The sequence below is a fragment of the Metopolophium dirhodum genome, chromosome 1, assembly GCF_019925205.1.
Source record: "Metopolophium dirhodum isolate CAU chromosome 1, ASM1992520v1, whole genome shotgun sequence".
NCBI lineage: Eukaryota > Metazoa > Arthropoda > Insecta > Hemiptera > Aphididae > Metopolophium > Metopolophium dirhodum.
In genome coordinates, this window is record NC_083560.1 from 74,196,983 (window position 1) to 74,211,408 (window position 14,426).

At 26.9% G+C, this 14,426-nt stretch overlaps 2 protein-coding genes across 2 annotated transcripts; one reads left to right on the forward strand and one right to left on the reverse strand.

Moving 5' to 3' along the window:
• Positions 1-6,029: 6,029 nt before the first annotated feature.
• LOC132934874 (uncharacterized) lies at positions 6,030-7,294 on the reverse strand. The gene has a single exon (XM_061001265.1). The coding sequence runs from the start codon at positions 6,915-6,917 to the stop codon at positions 6,213-6,215; it is 705 nt and encodes a 234-aa protein (XP_060857248.1). The 5' UTR covers positions 6,918-7,294; the 3' UTR covers positions 6,030-6,212.
• A 554-nt stretch (positions 7,295-7,848) lies between these two features.
• Positions 7,849-9,683, forward strand: LOC132941457 (uncharacterized). Its single transcript, XM_061009523.1, has 3 exons — positions 7,849-8,034; positions 8,683-9,612; positions 9,675-9,683. The coding sequence occupies exons 1-3, from the start codon at positions 7,849-7,851 to the stop codon at positions 9,681-9,683; spliced, it is 1,125 nt and encodes a 374-aa protein (XP_060865506.1).
• The last annotated feature ends 4,743 nt before the right edge of the window (positions 9,684-14,426 follow it).

The window sequence follows — 14,426 nt, forward strand, 5'->3', positions numbered from 1 at the left end:
GATATTGTGATAAAAATTAAAAATATATAAATCATAAATATAATAATAATTTCAATACAATTAATAAATATTTTTTATTTTAATCATAATATAATAAACAAATAATAATAATAAATTATAAAATATTATTTAATTGCATCCCCTCCCCAAAGATATGCTCTCCATCGCCATTCCCAAAGATACTACTGAGTGTATGCCATTTGAGCCCTTATATGCACTAGTATTCTTATATATAATAAGTAGGTATCTGGCTGAATATATTCAGGTCTTTAATTTTTATTTGCCCAGGTTCGCGCCAGATTTTTTTGTTTTTATTTGAGCACACTTCAACATAGTTTTATGTACTTTAATTTACAAAACCATGATGTTCAATGAGCCTCAATAGCGTGAACAACCTTTTTTTTAGTATTAAGTTAGTATTAGTATTATTTAGTCATTATTAAGCGCATTATCCCAGCACCCGTACTTCTGAAATCATAAATTGTAATCAAGCCGTATTATTTACTTAATTTTTACAATTTTTTACAACCAAAATTACATTTTGTACAACTTTTAAACCCCCTCAAAATCCATTTTCATCTTTCTGGTACTTTGGTAACGTTATCCCAGTACCCGAATCAGATATTATTCACAAATTTCAACCTTGAACCGTACAGTATTATGTACTTAATTCTGAGCAATTTTGTACAACCCTCAAGCCCCTCCTCCCCAATATTCCATTGTGCTTCATTGTTGATTCGTCAATTCCTTTATTATAGTGTGGTCGTTTCTTGCTCTAAGCTTTATTAATATTTAATTATTTTATTTAATTTTATTCTAGTGATAATTTTCCTACCTACTAAATAAAATTATACATTATATGTTTTTTATAATAATATGCATTTTGTTTTAATGTGAACCTATAACTACCTAATATATATTTGTAATACATTTAAAATTATGATCATTGTGATTAAGTAATAAAGTTACATTTATGTCATATACCTACTATATGCTTGAATTTATTTTGTTTATACTATAACATAATTAAACCTTTTGTGTATTACTCTAAAAAGTAATGGCCAATAATAATAGAGGAAGAAAACCAAATACTTTAATTGAAAATATTGATGATGAATTTTTCAATTTGAAAGATCAAGTAATTTTGGATGGCCAGAGTAAGTATTATTGTATTGTAATTAGTATAGGTTGGTATCTAAATAATATACAAAATTAAGTATGCAATGTATGAATAAACATACCTACATCTTTAATACATTTAAGTATTTAATATTTTTAAATGAGTAGTCCCTACATTTTAAACTTATAATAGGTACCTACTTAAATTAAATAAACAATAGGGAATAGTGAATTGTATAATTTTTGTAAAAAATAAAAATATTACATTTTATTTACACAATAATATATATAATCTATACAGTTGATGCACAATAAGCATATTTGATAAAGGCTATAATACATGAGTATTTGATAAGAAGCCACCTACTAGTGACACTTGACAAATATATTAAATAAAATAAATTTGTATCTATGATATTATCTTTTATTGGGTATAATTTGTAGATCCCAAAAATATGTCTATTTTAGATATAAAAAAAAATTTGATTTACATACAATTAAAATTTAAAACTTATTTTTTTGTAAATTTAAACAACAATAATATTATTGTTACATAAACACTAAAGAGAAAAGTCACCACACAAATTTATTTTTAGAACCGTAACTCCAAAAAATACTTTTTTTTCAATATCGTCAAGAATACACCAAACTGCCAAGAATATTTTTTAATTTATAATAATTAACATTATTAAGCAAGAAACAATATTGCAAGTTAAATAATACATAGATTAAATAATATAATCATTATAATCATTTTAAAAATATATTCTTTAGTGGCCTCGCTGCGGCTATTGTTTAAGAGGCAACATTTAGGCAATTTCTAATATCGCCTTGGCATCATAATTTAATATATGTAAATTTTTTATACTAGGTAATGTTCAGTATCTAAAAATACATAGGTAGTTTTATGTTTTAAATTTAAAAAATACAATAAAATTTTGCTACTTAATAGTAGTAACTTGCTACTATGGCTTAATTTTCAGAAAAATGTAGGTATACTTATATGGTCACAAATCCTATATTTTTGACTTAACAAATCAATTTTGTTTTACTGGTATCATAGTTTTTACTTTTTACAACGAAAACTTAATATACATAAAAAAATAGTCAAACATCATGATTAATTAAAGTACCTATTATAATATGTTAATTAAATATATGATACTAAAACAACTTTGTATACAAATAATTAGATCTCATTTGTATTTAAATGATTGTATTACATAAAATGTATCACAATTGAAATTTACTTTTCATTATAGTTATATTAAATATATTTTAAAATAAGTATAAAAATAATAACCAAAAAGCTACGCCTAACTGATCTAAGTAACTTAAACAAGGCTATATTGTATACAGGTACTAATATTATTATTATTATTATTATTATTGAACTATATTTTAAACTTATAGTTGAATTTATCTAATATTTATAGCGGAAACATAAGTCATTATTGACTAAAGTAGAAAACGCAAGATAAAAAAAAGATCAAGAAACATCAACAATGATTCAAACAAAAATCTATGATACTCCAAAAGTTTCAAAAGAACTGGTTAGTAACTATCTATACTTTAATATACTAATAACTTAAGTCGTGGGTATATCAACAGTTTAATTCATTTTTATTTTTATTACTGTGGGATGATTTTGTGACAATTCCTAAACGTAAGTGTGTTCTAAAATAAAACCATTTGAATAATTAAAAACTTTATTATTAAAGCATTTCGTACATTTTCAAAACAATATAATGTGAATGATGATACACATGTTTCTGATTCAAATTACTTAGGCTTAATAAGTAGTGATGACTCAGATAGCGATGTTAACATAAGTAGTGATAATGATGTAAATAATTCTAATCTTGAATTTGACGTTGTAGATTTGTCTTCATTGATGTTAAATCATAAAGAAACTATTACTAATACAATAATTTCTCTACCAAGTCATTTAACATGTTCTGCACACACGTTAAATCTAATAGCTACGGTTGATACTGCCAAAATAGTTGATCAAGCCTATAATACAATTTCTAAAATTACATTTAAAAAGTTATCATCATATTGGAATCTTCTTAGTCGAAGTACTGTAGTCTCAAATAAAGTTTTTGATTTATGTAGTTGTAAATTTCCAGTTCCTAATTTGACAAGATGGAATTCTATGTATGATGCTGTACATAAAGTAATTACAAATAAACAGAATTTAGTCTTGGTGTTTAATGAGTTAAAAATGAAAAAAATGAATGGAGTTTCTTAAAAGAATATTGTAAGGTCCACTTGCAATTTCATTGGATAAATTGCAGGGTGAAAGGCCTTATCATCAAGACTTTTGTTAATACAGATGAATAACTTGGTCCACTGTAGACCTTTATGTTTCAATATTATAAGCAGTTTAGAAAAAAGATTTGATTATATATTAGAATTAAAAAAAATTAAAAGCAAATCCTTCATTTTATCAGTTATAAGCCACCCAAAGTTTAAGCTATCCTGGATACCCGATAGATACAAAATATATTGTAAACAAATATTTTTTGATGAGTGCTATTTAATTACACCGGGGAGAAATTGTTTAAATGATAAAACATTTGAGATGTTGTAGATGTCAGAATCTTAATTCAAACAAGTTCTAAGGGCATGTAGTTCTAATAATTGTTAATGTTCATTGTATGTCTATATGAAAATTATGACATTTAAAAAAGGTTTATAAACATTGTTATTTGTTTTTGTTTTAAAATATTTTTTTTATTTATATTTTACAGTTGTAATTTTATAATTTTTTTTTTTTGTTTTATAAACTATTAAAAATGTTGTATTCAATAATAAAACAATACGCTTATAATTTAGCATTCAACTATTTCTTACCAAACATTGATTATAATGTATTATTTACTGTTTATATGTTTTTTAAATATTTAAGGTGAAGTTCATCCTTTTTTTATATTGGTTTAATATGATTTACAAGTGGCTATAGCCTATAAGTACATACATAGGCATTTGATAATATTTATTTAGAACCAACTTTTCCTTGAGATAATACAAATAAATAATTTTTTACTTGATTAGTTTGTATTAAAATGTATAAATTATTATAAATTCATTATTGTATGCATTTGTATAACTAAGTAGGGGTAGAAATATTATATTATTAAAGAATAAAGAGTCAGCTAACTACATAATTTTGAAAATGTTCATAAAACAACGAGTGATAATAAATAGTCATACTTATGTAATGTATTATGTAGGTATTTATGTCAATAAGTAAAGGTAGTTTTTTTGAATTATTTAATCATACAATAAAATTATATATTTAAATTGTACAATAATATTTGAATTTTTTGAAAATTAAAAATTAATTCAGGAAAAAAATTAACAAAATAAGAATGGGTTTTTATATTTCAAAGTTGATTAATTTTGTAATACACTTAATATCGAACATAAGGCGCATATAACCTAAGGGACTGCACTAAAGGGAAGCCCCCATACAATGAGTATCGTAATTGTTAATATTCCTATAAAATCAATCAGATTGTTGATCTTTATTGGTTCATACAAATAGATGGGACGGCTGACAGTCTATGTCAAGATTAAAACACTAGAAAAATTATTTTATTGAACATTAATGATGAAATAATTTTTTTAGTTATTATATTATTATATTGATGAAATTTGTTAGTTTTCTGTTGGACTATTTATCTATTCATTTTAATTGTAATAATAAATTATAATATGACATAATATATGATGCGTGCAATTTGTGTTGCATTGTTTTCATTATTTGGTTATTCACATTTTGTAAAAAAAATTACAAATTATTTTCAATATATTTCTAACTAGCTGTAAATATACTTTTTTACCTTCAAAGAAAAATTATACTAACAGTATGAAATCATTGAAAAATCAAAATGATCAAAATTCTACAAATATAAGAGACATAATGAATAAATTTAAAATGTATACAGCCATGACTAGCCATAACCTAGCCATGCCATGAGCTTTTTTGTCGCAGTATCCCATGTTGAGTTTTCATTGATAAGTGATAACCAATAAAGCTAGTTCTTTTTAATCAAAATATCAGCCATTAGCCAAGTACAACAATTGACAAAACTGAACAAATCTGAGAAAACTAAACTTAATGTTATCTACATTTACACAGCATGTAGGGAACATAAATGAGTTAAATGTTATTGTTAATGGATACAATTTTTGATAATCAGATAGATGATCTGCTATATAAAATTATTATTACTATTATTAATATACAAATTATTTTTATAAAATTCAAATTGTAATTAATAAAAAATAATTGTAAATAATGATTTTTTTGTATAGGTGTTTGATACTAGTAGGGTACCATTGAGTACAGTTTGAAACCGCTAGTTTGAAAATAATTAATTTAATATGGAATGTGTAATAACTGTTTTTTGATTGTTCATAATATATACTCAAAAACCATTATTTCACAAAACTAATGCTCACATTTATTCATAATTTATAAGCCAGATAAATTAAAATTGTTATTTAAATTAATATCAATAATTATTAATACTATATTATGTTACAAATAAAATAACATTAATATATTCAATTTATTATTAAATGAATAATCAAATAACTAATGTAGAATTGTATGTATGATTTGACGGAGGGGGCATTACAAAACCGATACATTTATAGACTGTATGATACTACATAAAAATTAAATTAAAATTGTACAATGATTTATGAAATTTTAATATTTGTATATAGTTATCAGTGATAACATATTACTCAAGACATCAATCAAAAAAATTAATTGTAAGTATGTTGATATAAATACAATTAAACTAAATATTTTGTTTGTTTAAAGTTGAAAAAAATATTGTATTAACCAACTAAGCATAAACCATTAAAAAAATAGAAAAAGTAACACAATATATTAAAAACCATACTTTGATATAATAGTAAGATGAAATAAATTGGTGAGGTTGTAAAATATAATATTTTTTTTTAAATATTTTGAAAGATATTTATTAATATTACATATATCATACATTTGCATGAAATAAATGTAACAATTACATAAAAAAAAAAGGATTAATTTAACATAGTTAAGTGAATTAAATGTCTTGTAAATTATGTTTGTGTTTGTAAATTGCAAACCTCTTCTCAGAACAGAGACAACCGTGTTCCCGGCCGTACCTTTGACACTCCGGATCGCTCGAAGCCGCGGCTAACATGCACGTATCGCTGGACCAGGGGCAGCCGTTCTCCCGGGCGTACTTAACACACTCCAGACTTCCCGCATGCATGGCCAAGAAGCATACATATTCATCCCAGGGACACCCATTTTCATGGGCGTACTTCAGACACTCTAGGTTGTTCGACTCTGCGGCGAACATGCACGTATAGCTGTTCCACAGGCACCCATTTTCATGGGCGTACTTCAAACACTCTAGATTACCCGATTTCGCGGCCGTGGGGCACGCCTTATCGTCGTCCCATCCAATGCCGATCTCGTGAGCAAGTTTTAGGCAATCGATGTGATTGTGCAACGCTGCCTCCGTGCATACGTTTTTAAACTTCTCATAAATATTCGTTTTAAACTTCTCTTCATACTTGCGGTTTAATTCCAGGAACATGGTCTCCCTAACAGTTGTTTTGCTGTCCCCGTTTAGTTGTTTGTTTAGTTGCATTATTTCGAACAGCGACCAGCAACATTGTTGCATATCGACGTCCGGGGTTTCCTTCAAGTCGAACTCCTTACGCTCGCTCTTGCTGCAGGCGTAGTACGCTGTTTTCAATAGGCTCAGCGGTGCGGACATTTCTCTCGTTGTCAGCTCCAAAACGTGCAGTACAGCAGCTTTCTACACGTACGTAGTAAACGAAAACTCGAAAAGGTCACTCAAAACATTTAACATAAAACGATGTGCCGTCCGAGTTGACTGTAACGATTAACAAATTGCAAGGAAAAATAATGTTCAATGTTAAAAATATTATTGGCAATCGACTTGTGAACGCACGATTAAAACATTAACGTGTTAATAACATGAGATGGCGCGCGAATAACAACGTTAAAAAAATTCAACCAAGCGCATGAGTTGAGTTTAGATTTGTTGAGTAGGTACAGGCATAACCTATAAAAGTATAAAACATGTATTCCCCTTCTTTTTTTTGTTATTTTTTGTTGTTGTGGCTCTTTTCGAATAAACAAAAAATATAACCTATAAACAGTATAAACTAATGGAGAGCCGCGCATTCCACTCCGCCGTGCTATTAATGCTAGGGAATTTAGGAGAAAGAAAGAAGTAGTAAATCATGGAGGAAATACTTCACATTTTTTTTCAATTTTCTTTATCAACCATAAACATAAATTATGTTATATTCACGGACCAATATATAATACTTATAGTCCGTAATTATATTATTATTTTCACTGATAATATATTCTATTCTCTATAGGCACAAATAGTAGTGAGTAGTGACGTCACGTCAATGCTTGATAAGAACGACGGTTCAAAACAAACCGCTATCACGGTTCACCCCGTTTAAAATACCTGAATACGTACAATGACAATTCTTCTTAATTAGTTTCTTTTGTATTCAGGTCAATTTTTTAGCATTCTTACTATCCAAAACGTATTTACTACAAGTTTTTACTTGTTTTTAAGCAAATTCTGCGTTAAACGGACTATCATTTTGTTAATTATTGAAGAATACAAATTGTGCTATATTTGCCATATTACTGCCATCAATATGACATCAAATAGCATAATTAAAATATCTTCAATCATTAGTTTTATTAATGACACTAAAATATTTTCTAAGGGAGAAAACTCATTTGAATGTGGTTATGTGGTAAACTTCCATTATTTACATGATGTAGGCATATTAAGTGGTCAAGTACATGCCAGTATGAAAAATAGATTGTATGATGTTAAGGTAAATTAATTTTTCTTTTGATATCATGAAGTACTTACTTTCTTATTTATTTTATGTTTTGATATAGTAAAAACTCAAATACTTTTACTGTAAAGTATTTGGAATACTTATCAAATACTTTTGGTTTTATTTTATAGGTTTGTAATTAACATTATATAGTATCCTTATAATATTTGTATTTATAAGCTTATTTTTTTAAAAAAATTGCACCTTGTACTTTAGAAACATGAACTATTCAAGGTTCTTGTTTGACATGTTAGTTTTAGTTTTTTGTCATATTCCCTCTACTCACACTAAATACTCACTTAATAATATTCGAATAAAAATAAAATATTTGAAATAAACCCAAAAGTGTTCAATACAAAAATAAAATATTTAAAATCTCATAGTAAATACTTTGGAACTTTTCCACATTTTTTGTGGGACGCCAGTGATGCCCGCATTGCCACTCGCTCGTTGTACTGACTTCATCATCGTTTTCAGTATACGTAACCACATAAGTTTCAAAAATAAAATTGCAAAAAAAAGGTATCCCATAAAGTAGAAATTTACTAATACTACTTCATACTTACTGAAAATATTTAAAAATTATTGAATACATGAAAAAGTATTTTTCAAATACTTCACAAAACCGATTACCTATTATAGATATTCTTCAAGAATAAAATAATAGAGCAAGCAAGCTGTACATGTTCAACTGGCCAAACTAAATGCCATCATATGGTTTCCTTGCTACTACATGGACATAAAAATATATCTGTCACAGATATATCATGCAGCTGGTCAAAAAAGTCTGTTCAAGCCAATGTAGAAGTTTGTACTATTGATGACTTGTATACCAATAACTTTAAAGCAGTCACGGATACACAAAATATAGATTTTAAAACCTTATGCTTAAGTAAACTATTAGCTGTACAGCAAACTATAGGATTTGCATGGTTACTAAGTCCAGAACCTCCTGTTGAAGATTATAGCGATATTTTGATTTTAGAACATGCTATTCATTCTGAAGAGTTTAGTACTTCTCAAAATCGCAGACTTATGTTGTCAGAGGTATGCAAGTTATCTGCTGAAAATATTAAAGACATATCATCAAAAACTATTGGACAAGCTGAAAATATTAAGTGGTGTCTGTATCGTAACTTTAGGTTAACTTCTAGTAACTTCCATAAAATAATTCACGCAACAAAAATAAATCGTTATCCTAACTCATTATTTAAAACTTTGTTAGGGAAGTATGTGGTAGGTGTTAAAAGTATTGAATGGGGGAGAACACATGAGGTTATTGCAATACAGGAATTTGAAAAGGTATACAAATGTAATGTAATAAAAACAGGGATTTGGTTACACGAATCTGGATTTTTAGGTGCAAGTCCAGATGGGTTGTTACTTAAGAATCATATTATGTTTTGTATCGAAGTTAAGTGTCCCTACAAATTTAGAAATGAAAATTTAAACACTACTCTTTCTAACACTAAAGATAATATAGTTACATTTGATACAACTAAAAATGATTTTGTTCTGAATTCTGATCATCAGTATTACCATCAAATACAAGGTCAAATTTATATGACAAAAGTATCATCTGCAATGCTTATTATATGGACTTTAAAATCACTAGTGGTTTTTAAAATTGATAGAGATCCTAATTGGTTTGTAAATATAGAAATACTTTTAAATTTTTATCATGATAAATTTATTCCTTATATATTGACAAACAATTAGTTTTTAATCCAATTTTGTTTAATTGTACAAGATATAATAATATAAATAAAAAAAAACAAAAAATAAAAGCTTATGTTTATTTATATAGTATCTTCTACCTACTAATTATATATGTATTAAAACTAGGCTTCTAATTGATGTTCATTTGGGTATAAATGCTGTACTTCTTTTATGACTGGATTCTGAAAATTCACCAATGTAGCGCATAGTTGAAATACTAGTGATGATTTAGTGTATAGTGCCTTTGGAATATGTGATAAAATTTTAAACTTCTTAAGTCCAACTATAACTCTTTCTACATGAATCCTGGCTCTAGCTATACTTTTAGTTTTCATAACTTCACTTGGAGTGAATTGCGATGTCATTAAAAAAGGAGGAATATTTAAAGAAGTTCCTGGTGGCATTAAGTCTGCTATTAAAAAAGCTTTATCTGCTAAAACAAAGTCTCCTGCTTGCAATATTGTAAACACACCACAATGATCAACAATTTTTTTGTCTGATGTAGACCAGGATATAATTTACTTGCATATGTTATACAACCATTGGGAGCCACCCCAATTAATCCTTTTAAAGTATTTTTGTGTTTATAGGAACTATATGTTAATTTTTGAACCAAAAGTGATTTAGGAATATCACATGAAATTTCAGTGCAATCTAATGTAATTCTGCAGTTTTGAAAATTATTAAAACAAACAGACAAGCAATTTTGATTTTTATTTTGTGAAGGCACTGAATTCATTAAATTGACATATAATATTTCATGAAGAACACTTACAAATGTTAAAATAATATTTCCAACTGTCGACTCACTGGTATTAAATCTAAATGCCAAATCTGGATAAGCTAAATTTAATCTTAATTTTATAAATGTCATTAGAATTTGATCTTTTAAACAAAACTGTTCAACTGTCCAGCCATAATAATAATTAATAGAAACTTTGGAACATAAATCTACAATAATATCAAACATAGCTTTACTTATACCACAGTAATATTCAAACATTTTGTAATCAGATTCTAGCAAATGGTAACCAAAAGGGTGACTTTTAAGAAAAATGTTTGTTTTTTTAAATCTTCATTTTCTTTATGAAGAAAATACATCTCAACTTTATCAGATATACTATTCTTGGATGGTTCAACAGTGGCATCTGTTTCCAATGTATTAACATGTTCAACTATAGGAGATGTATCTGTTTCCAATGTATTAACATTTTGAACTATAGGTGATGTACACTCAACTTCTCGTTCAATTAGTTTTTTACGCCTTAAAGATAATATAAACAAATAATTAATTCTCCATAATATGATTTAAGTCAAGTACCTAATCAGGTAGATACAAAACAAAATCTCTAAATTAACTATTAAAAATGTAATGGTGAAAATATTGTTAAGTCCCATGATTGTATTTTGATATTTTAATTTTATAACAAGTGATAAGTATTTTAAAATGTTCAAAAAAGTTCATAACTTGCTATAAAAATATCACAAAATACAATCATTTTTTAATTATATTTTAACTGGTATGTTAGATAATAGATCAAATTACTTTAGTATAAAAATTAATACAGTAAAATCATTGGTCAACTATATTTAATGGATCATTCTAAATGTACAATTTCGTTATGCTATTTATATTACACTTGCAATACTATGATATTTAATAATTTAATTACATAATAATAATACAAAACAAATAATAAAATTATACTTCAAAAAGATAATTAGATTTGTCTGGAAAAGTTCACAAAACATTTTTTTTAAAAAGTCTATAAATATAAAACAGTATAAAGATATTATAATAAATCAAATACTTACAGATAATTACCACAATCAATTTGGAATACTATGTTATTTAATAATTTAATTACATAGTAAAAATGCAAAACAAATAATAAAATTATACTTCAAAAGAATAATTAGATTTGTCTGGAAAAATTCACAAAACATTTAAAAAAAAAGTCTATACATATTAAACAATATAAAGATATAATAAATAAAGTACCTACAGATAATTACCACAATTAATTTGGAGTAAACACAATGTGAACACACAAATATATTAAAACATACAGTTAGTATCGGCGTGGCACACCAAAGGCCCATGGATCAGTTTTTTAAGGGCCCCCATAAATCATAATAAAATACAAAGGCCCCAAAAAACTTTATTTAACATTTTCACTACCATTTTTCCTTTAAAAAAACATCATTCAAATTCTAATTTTTAGAATTTTTAAGTATACTTAAAGACCATATTTTCAAATTTCTGATATTTTAGTAGTGTTCTGTGGCTATAAAACTTCTATTTTTCAAATGATAACTTTTTTTTCTGCAAATTATTTAACGGGTGATTTTTTTGAAAATGTTGATATATCTAAATAAAAATCCTAATAAAGATAATTCTTAAATGGTACAAAAAATCTCAAGTATTCAAAAATCTTCAAGAGTATTTAAGAATTCCAAAAATCAGAATTTGAATATATTATGTATAATAATAATAGTGATAATAGCATAATAATAGTGTAAGGATGCTTAAAAAAATCACCATGTATGATATTAACACGGCGAAGCCTGATGAGGGGAATAATGATTCATTTGTTTAATATTAAACTATGAAACTATTGAAAAATTTACTCTCTCTCTATTTTACTTTAATAATACATCTATTCCAATTCTGATTTTTGGAATTTTTAACTAGGTACCTATACTAAAAAACCATCTTTTTAATTACTTTGATTTTTCATATCATTTATGGAGAGTCCTGTGGAAATATACAAGCTCGTTTTAAAATATTATGTACTTATAGTCCATGATAATAGGTTTGAAGATATTGGGAGGGCAAAATTACATGAAACTGTAGTAAAATATACTCATAAATTAACGTTTTATAATTTGTAAAAATTGACTGGAAACCAAGTATGTATCATCATATCTATCACGTTTGAAAATATACCCTTTATGTATAGGTACTACAAAATTTCATGATACAGAATTTGAATAAATAAATGTATTATTAAAATGAAGTAGTGCATGCTTGGTTAATCATCCTCTATACAACTAATATAAATTATAATACATTTAAATAAGCTACATGTAAACATAAAATCACATGAATAAGTTAATTTTTCTTAATGTATACTTGGTATGTTTTTCAGGAGATTCAAATGAAAAATGTACATTTTTATTCCATTCAAAAATACTTGGACCATTTTCTCTTAGGCCTTCCTTAAAATGACAACTACAAATTGTATTATTTTTGTGAGGTACTGCATCAGCCCGCCTGTAATTATTTCATAAAATAGTATCTTACAAGTGACATTATTCAATAAACAATAATACATTCTACTAGACAACTAAATAATAATTTAAAATTGGAGATTATTTATTTACCAAACAGATTTAGCCCATATTTTGCACTCAACATCGTTTGCTGGAAAACGGAAAAATTTACAATTTTCTCTATTTGATAGATGAGAACATAAAGGAACCCAACACTGGACCATTGTACCTATTAAGATTACTCAAATATATCAACAACTGTATTCATCAATAATTAACGAAATTATAGTCCGTTTAACCAGTTTAACGCGGAATTTGTTTAAAAATAAGTAAAAACTTGTAAACAATACGTTTCGGGTAGTTTAAATGCTAAAAAATTGACGTGAATACAAAAAAAACTAATTAAAATGAATTGTTATTGTACGTCTAGGTATTTTAAACGGGGTGAACCGTGATAGCAGTTTGTTTTGAACCGTCGTTCTTATCAATCATTGACGTGACGTCACACTATTTGTAGATATTATATAGCTTCTCTACGTCATGCTTAATATTTAATTATAGGTATCTATATAAATATAATATTACGATTTTTTATTTGGGTATTTGGGTGTACTTCAACTTGGGGTAGGTAGTATATTTGAGCTTTTATTAACATTTTAAACTCGTACCTTATACCTAATGTATATTTGTATGTAGATGTTACTAATTCCATTTTTCAATTTTTGTACATATTATATGTGTCAATTAATAAATGAACATATTATTTCACAATAAATATACATTATATTTAAATCAATAAATTTGTACGATATGACTGAATACCATAATATTATTGTTTGCACCGCTGCCGATCCTACGAGTATGGCGGTTGTCGGCAACGACTCGCGATTGTGTTGGGTACAGAAGCGGGAAGGGTTACCTAAAATAGTGGTACTATAATTCCGATTAATTCGCAAGAGTGCAAGACGGAAACACTTGTACTTCTTACAAAGGTTTATAATATAATAATTAATTTTTAATGGTGGGTGCCCAGATCATAACCTTACGTACTGACAAATTTATATATTAATACAAACAATAATAATTGGCCCACGAACAGGTGTAGACATTATAATTTACACAAACAAAAATGACCTGACTCGGCGACACATCAACACTTCGATGACTATGGTTAGCTTGATTGACTGCAGCTCCTCCAGTAGGACCATGATATAACTAATCACTGTAAAACGGGAACGAGCGCGATGTTCGGTTCAGCCGTCAACCTCTCGCGAACAATACTTCGATCACAAAGCTCACTGATATATCTGGTGCATTTTCCTAAAATATTCTTTCATAAGAACCTTGTCCTGACAATTATGAACACAACAAAAAAAGAATCAGCCAAATCG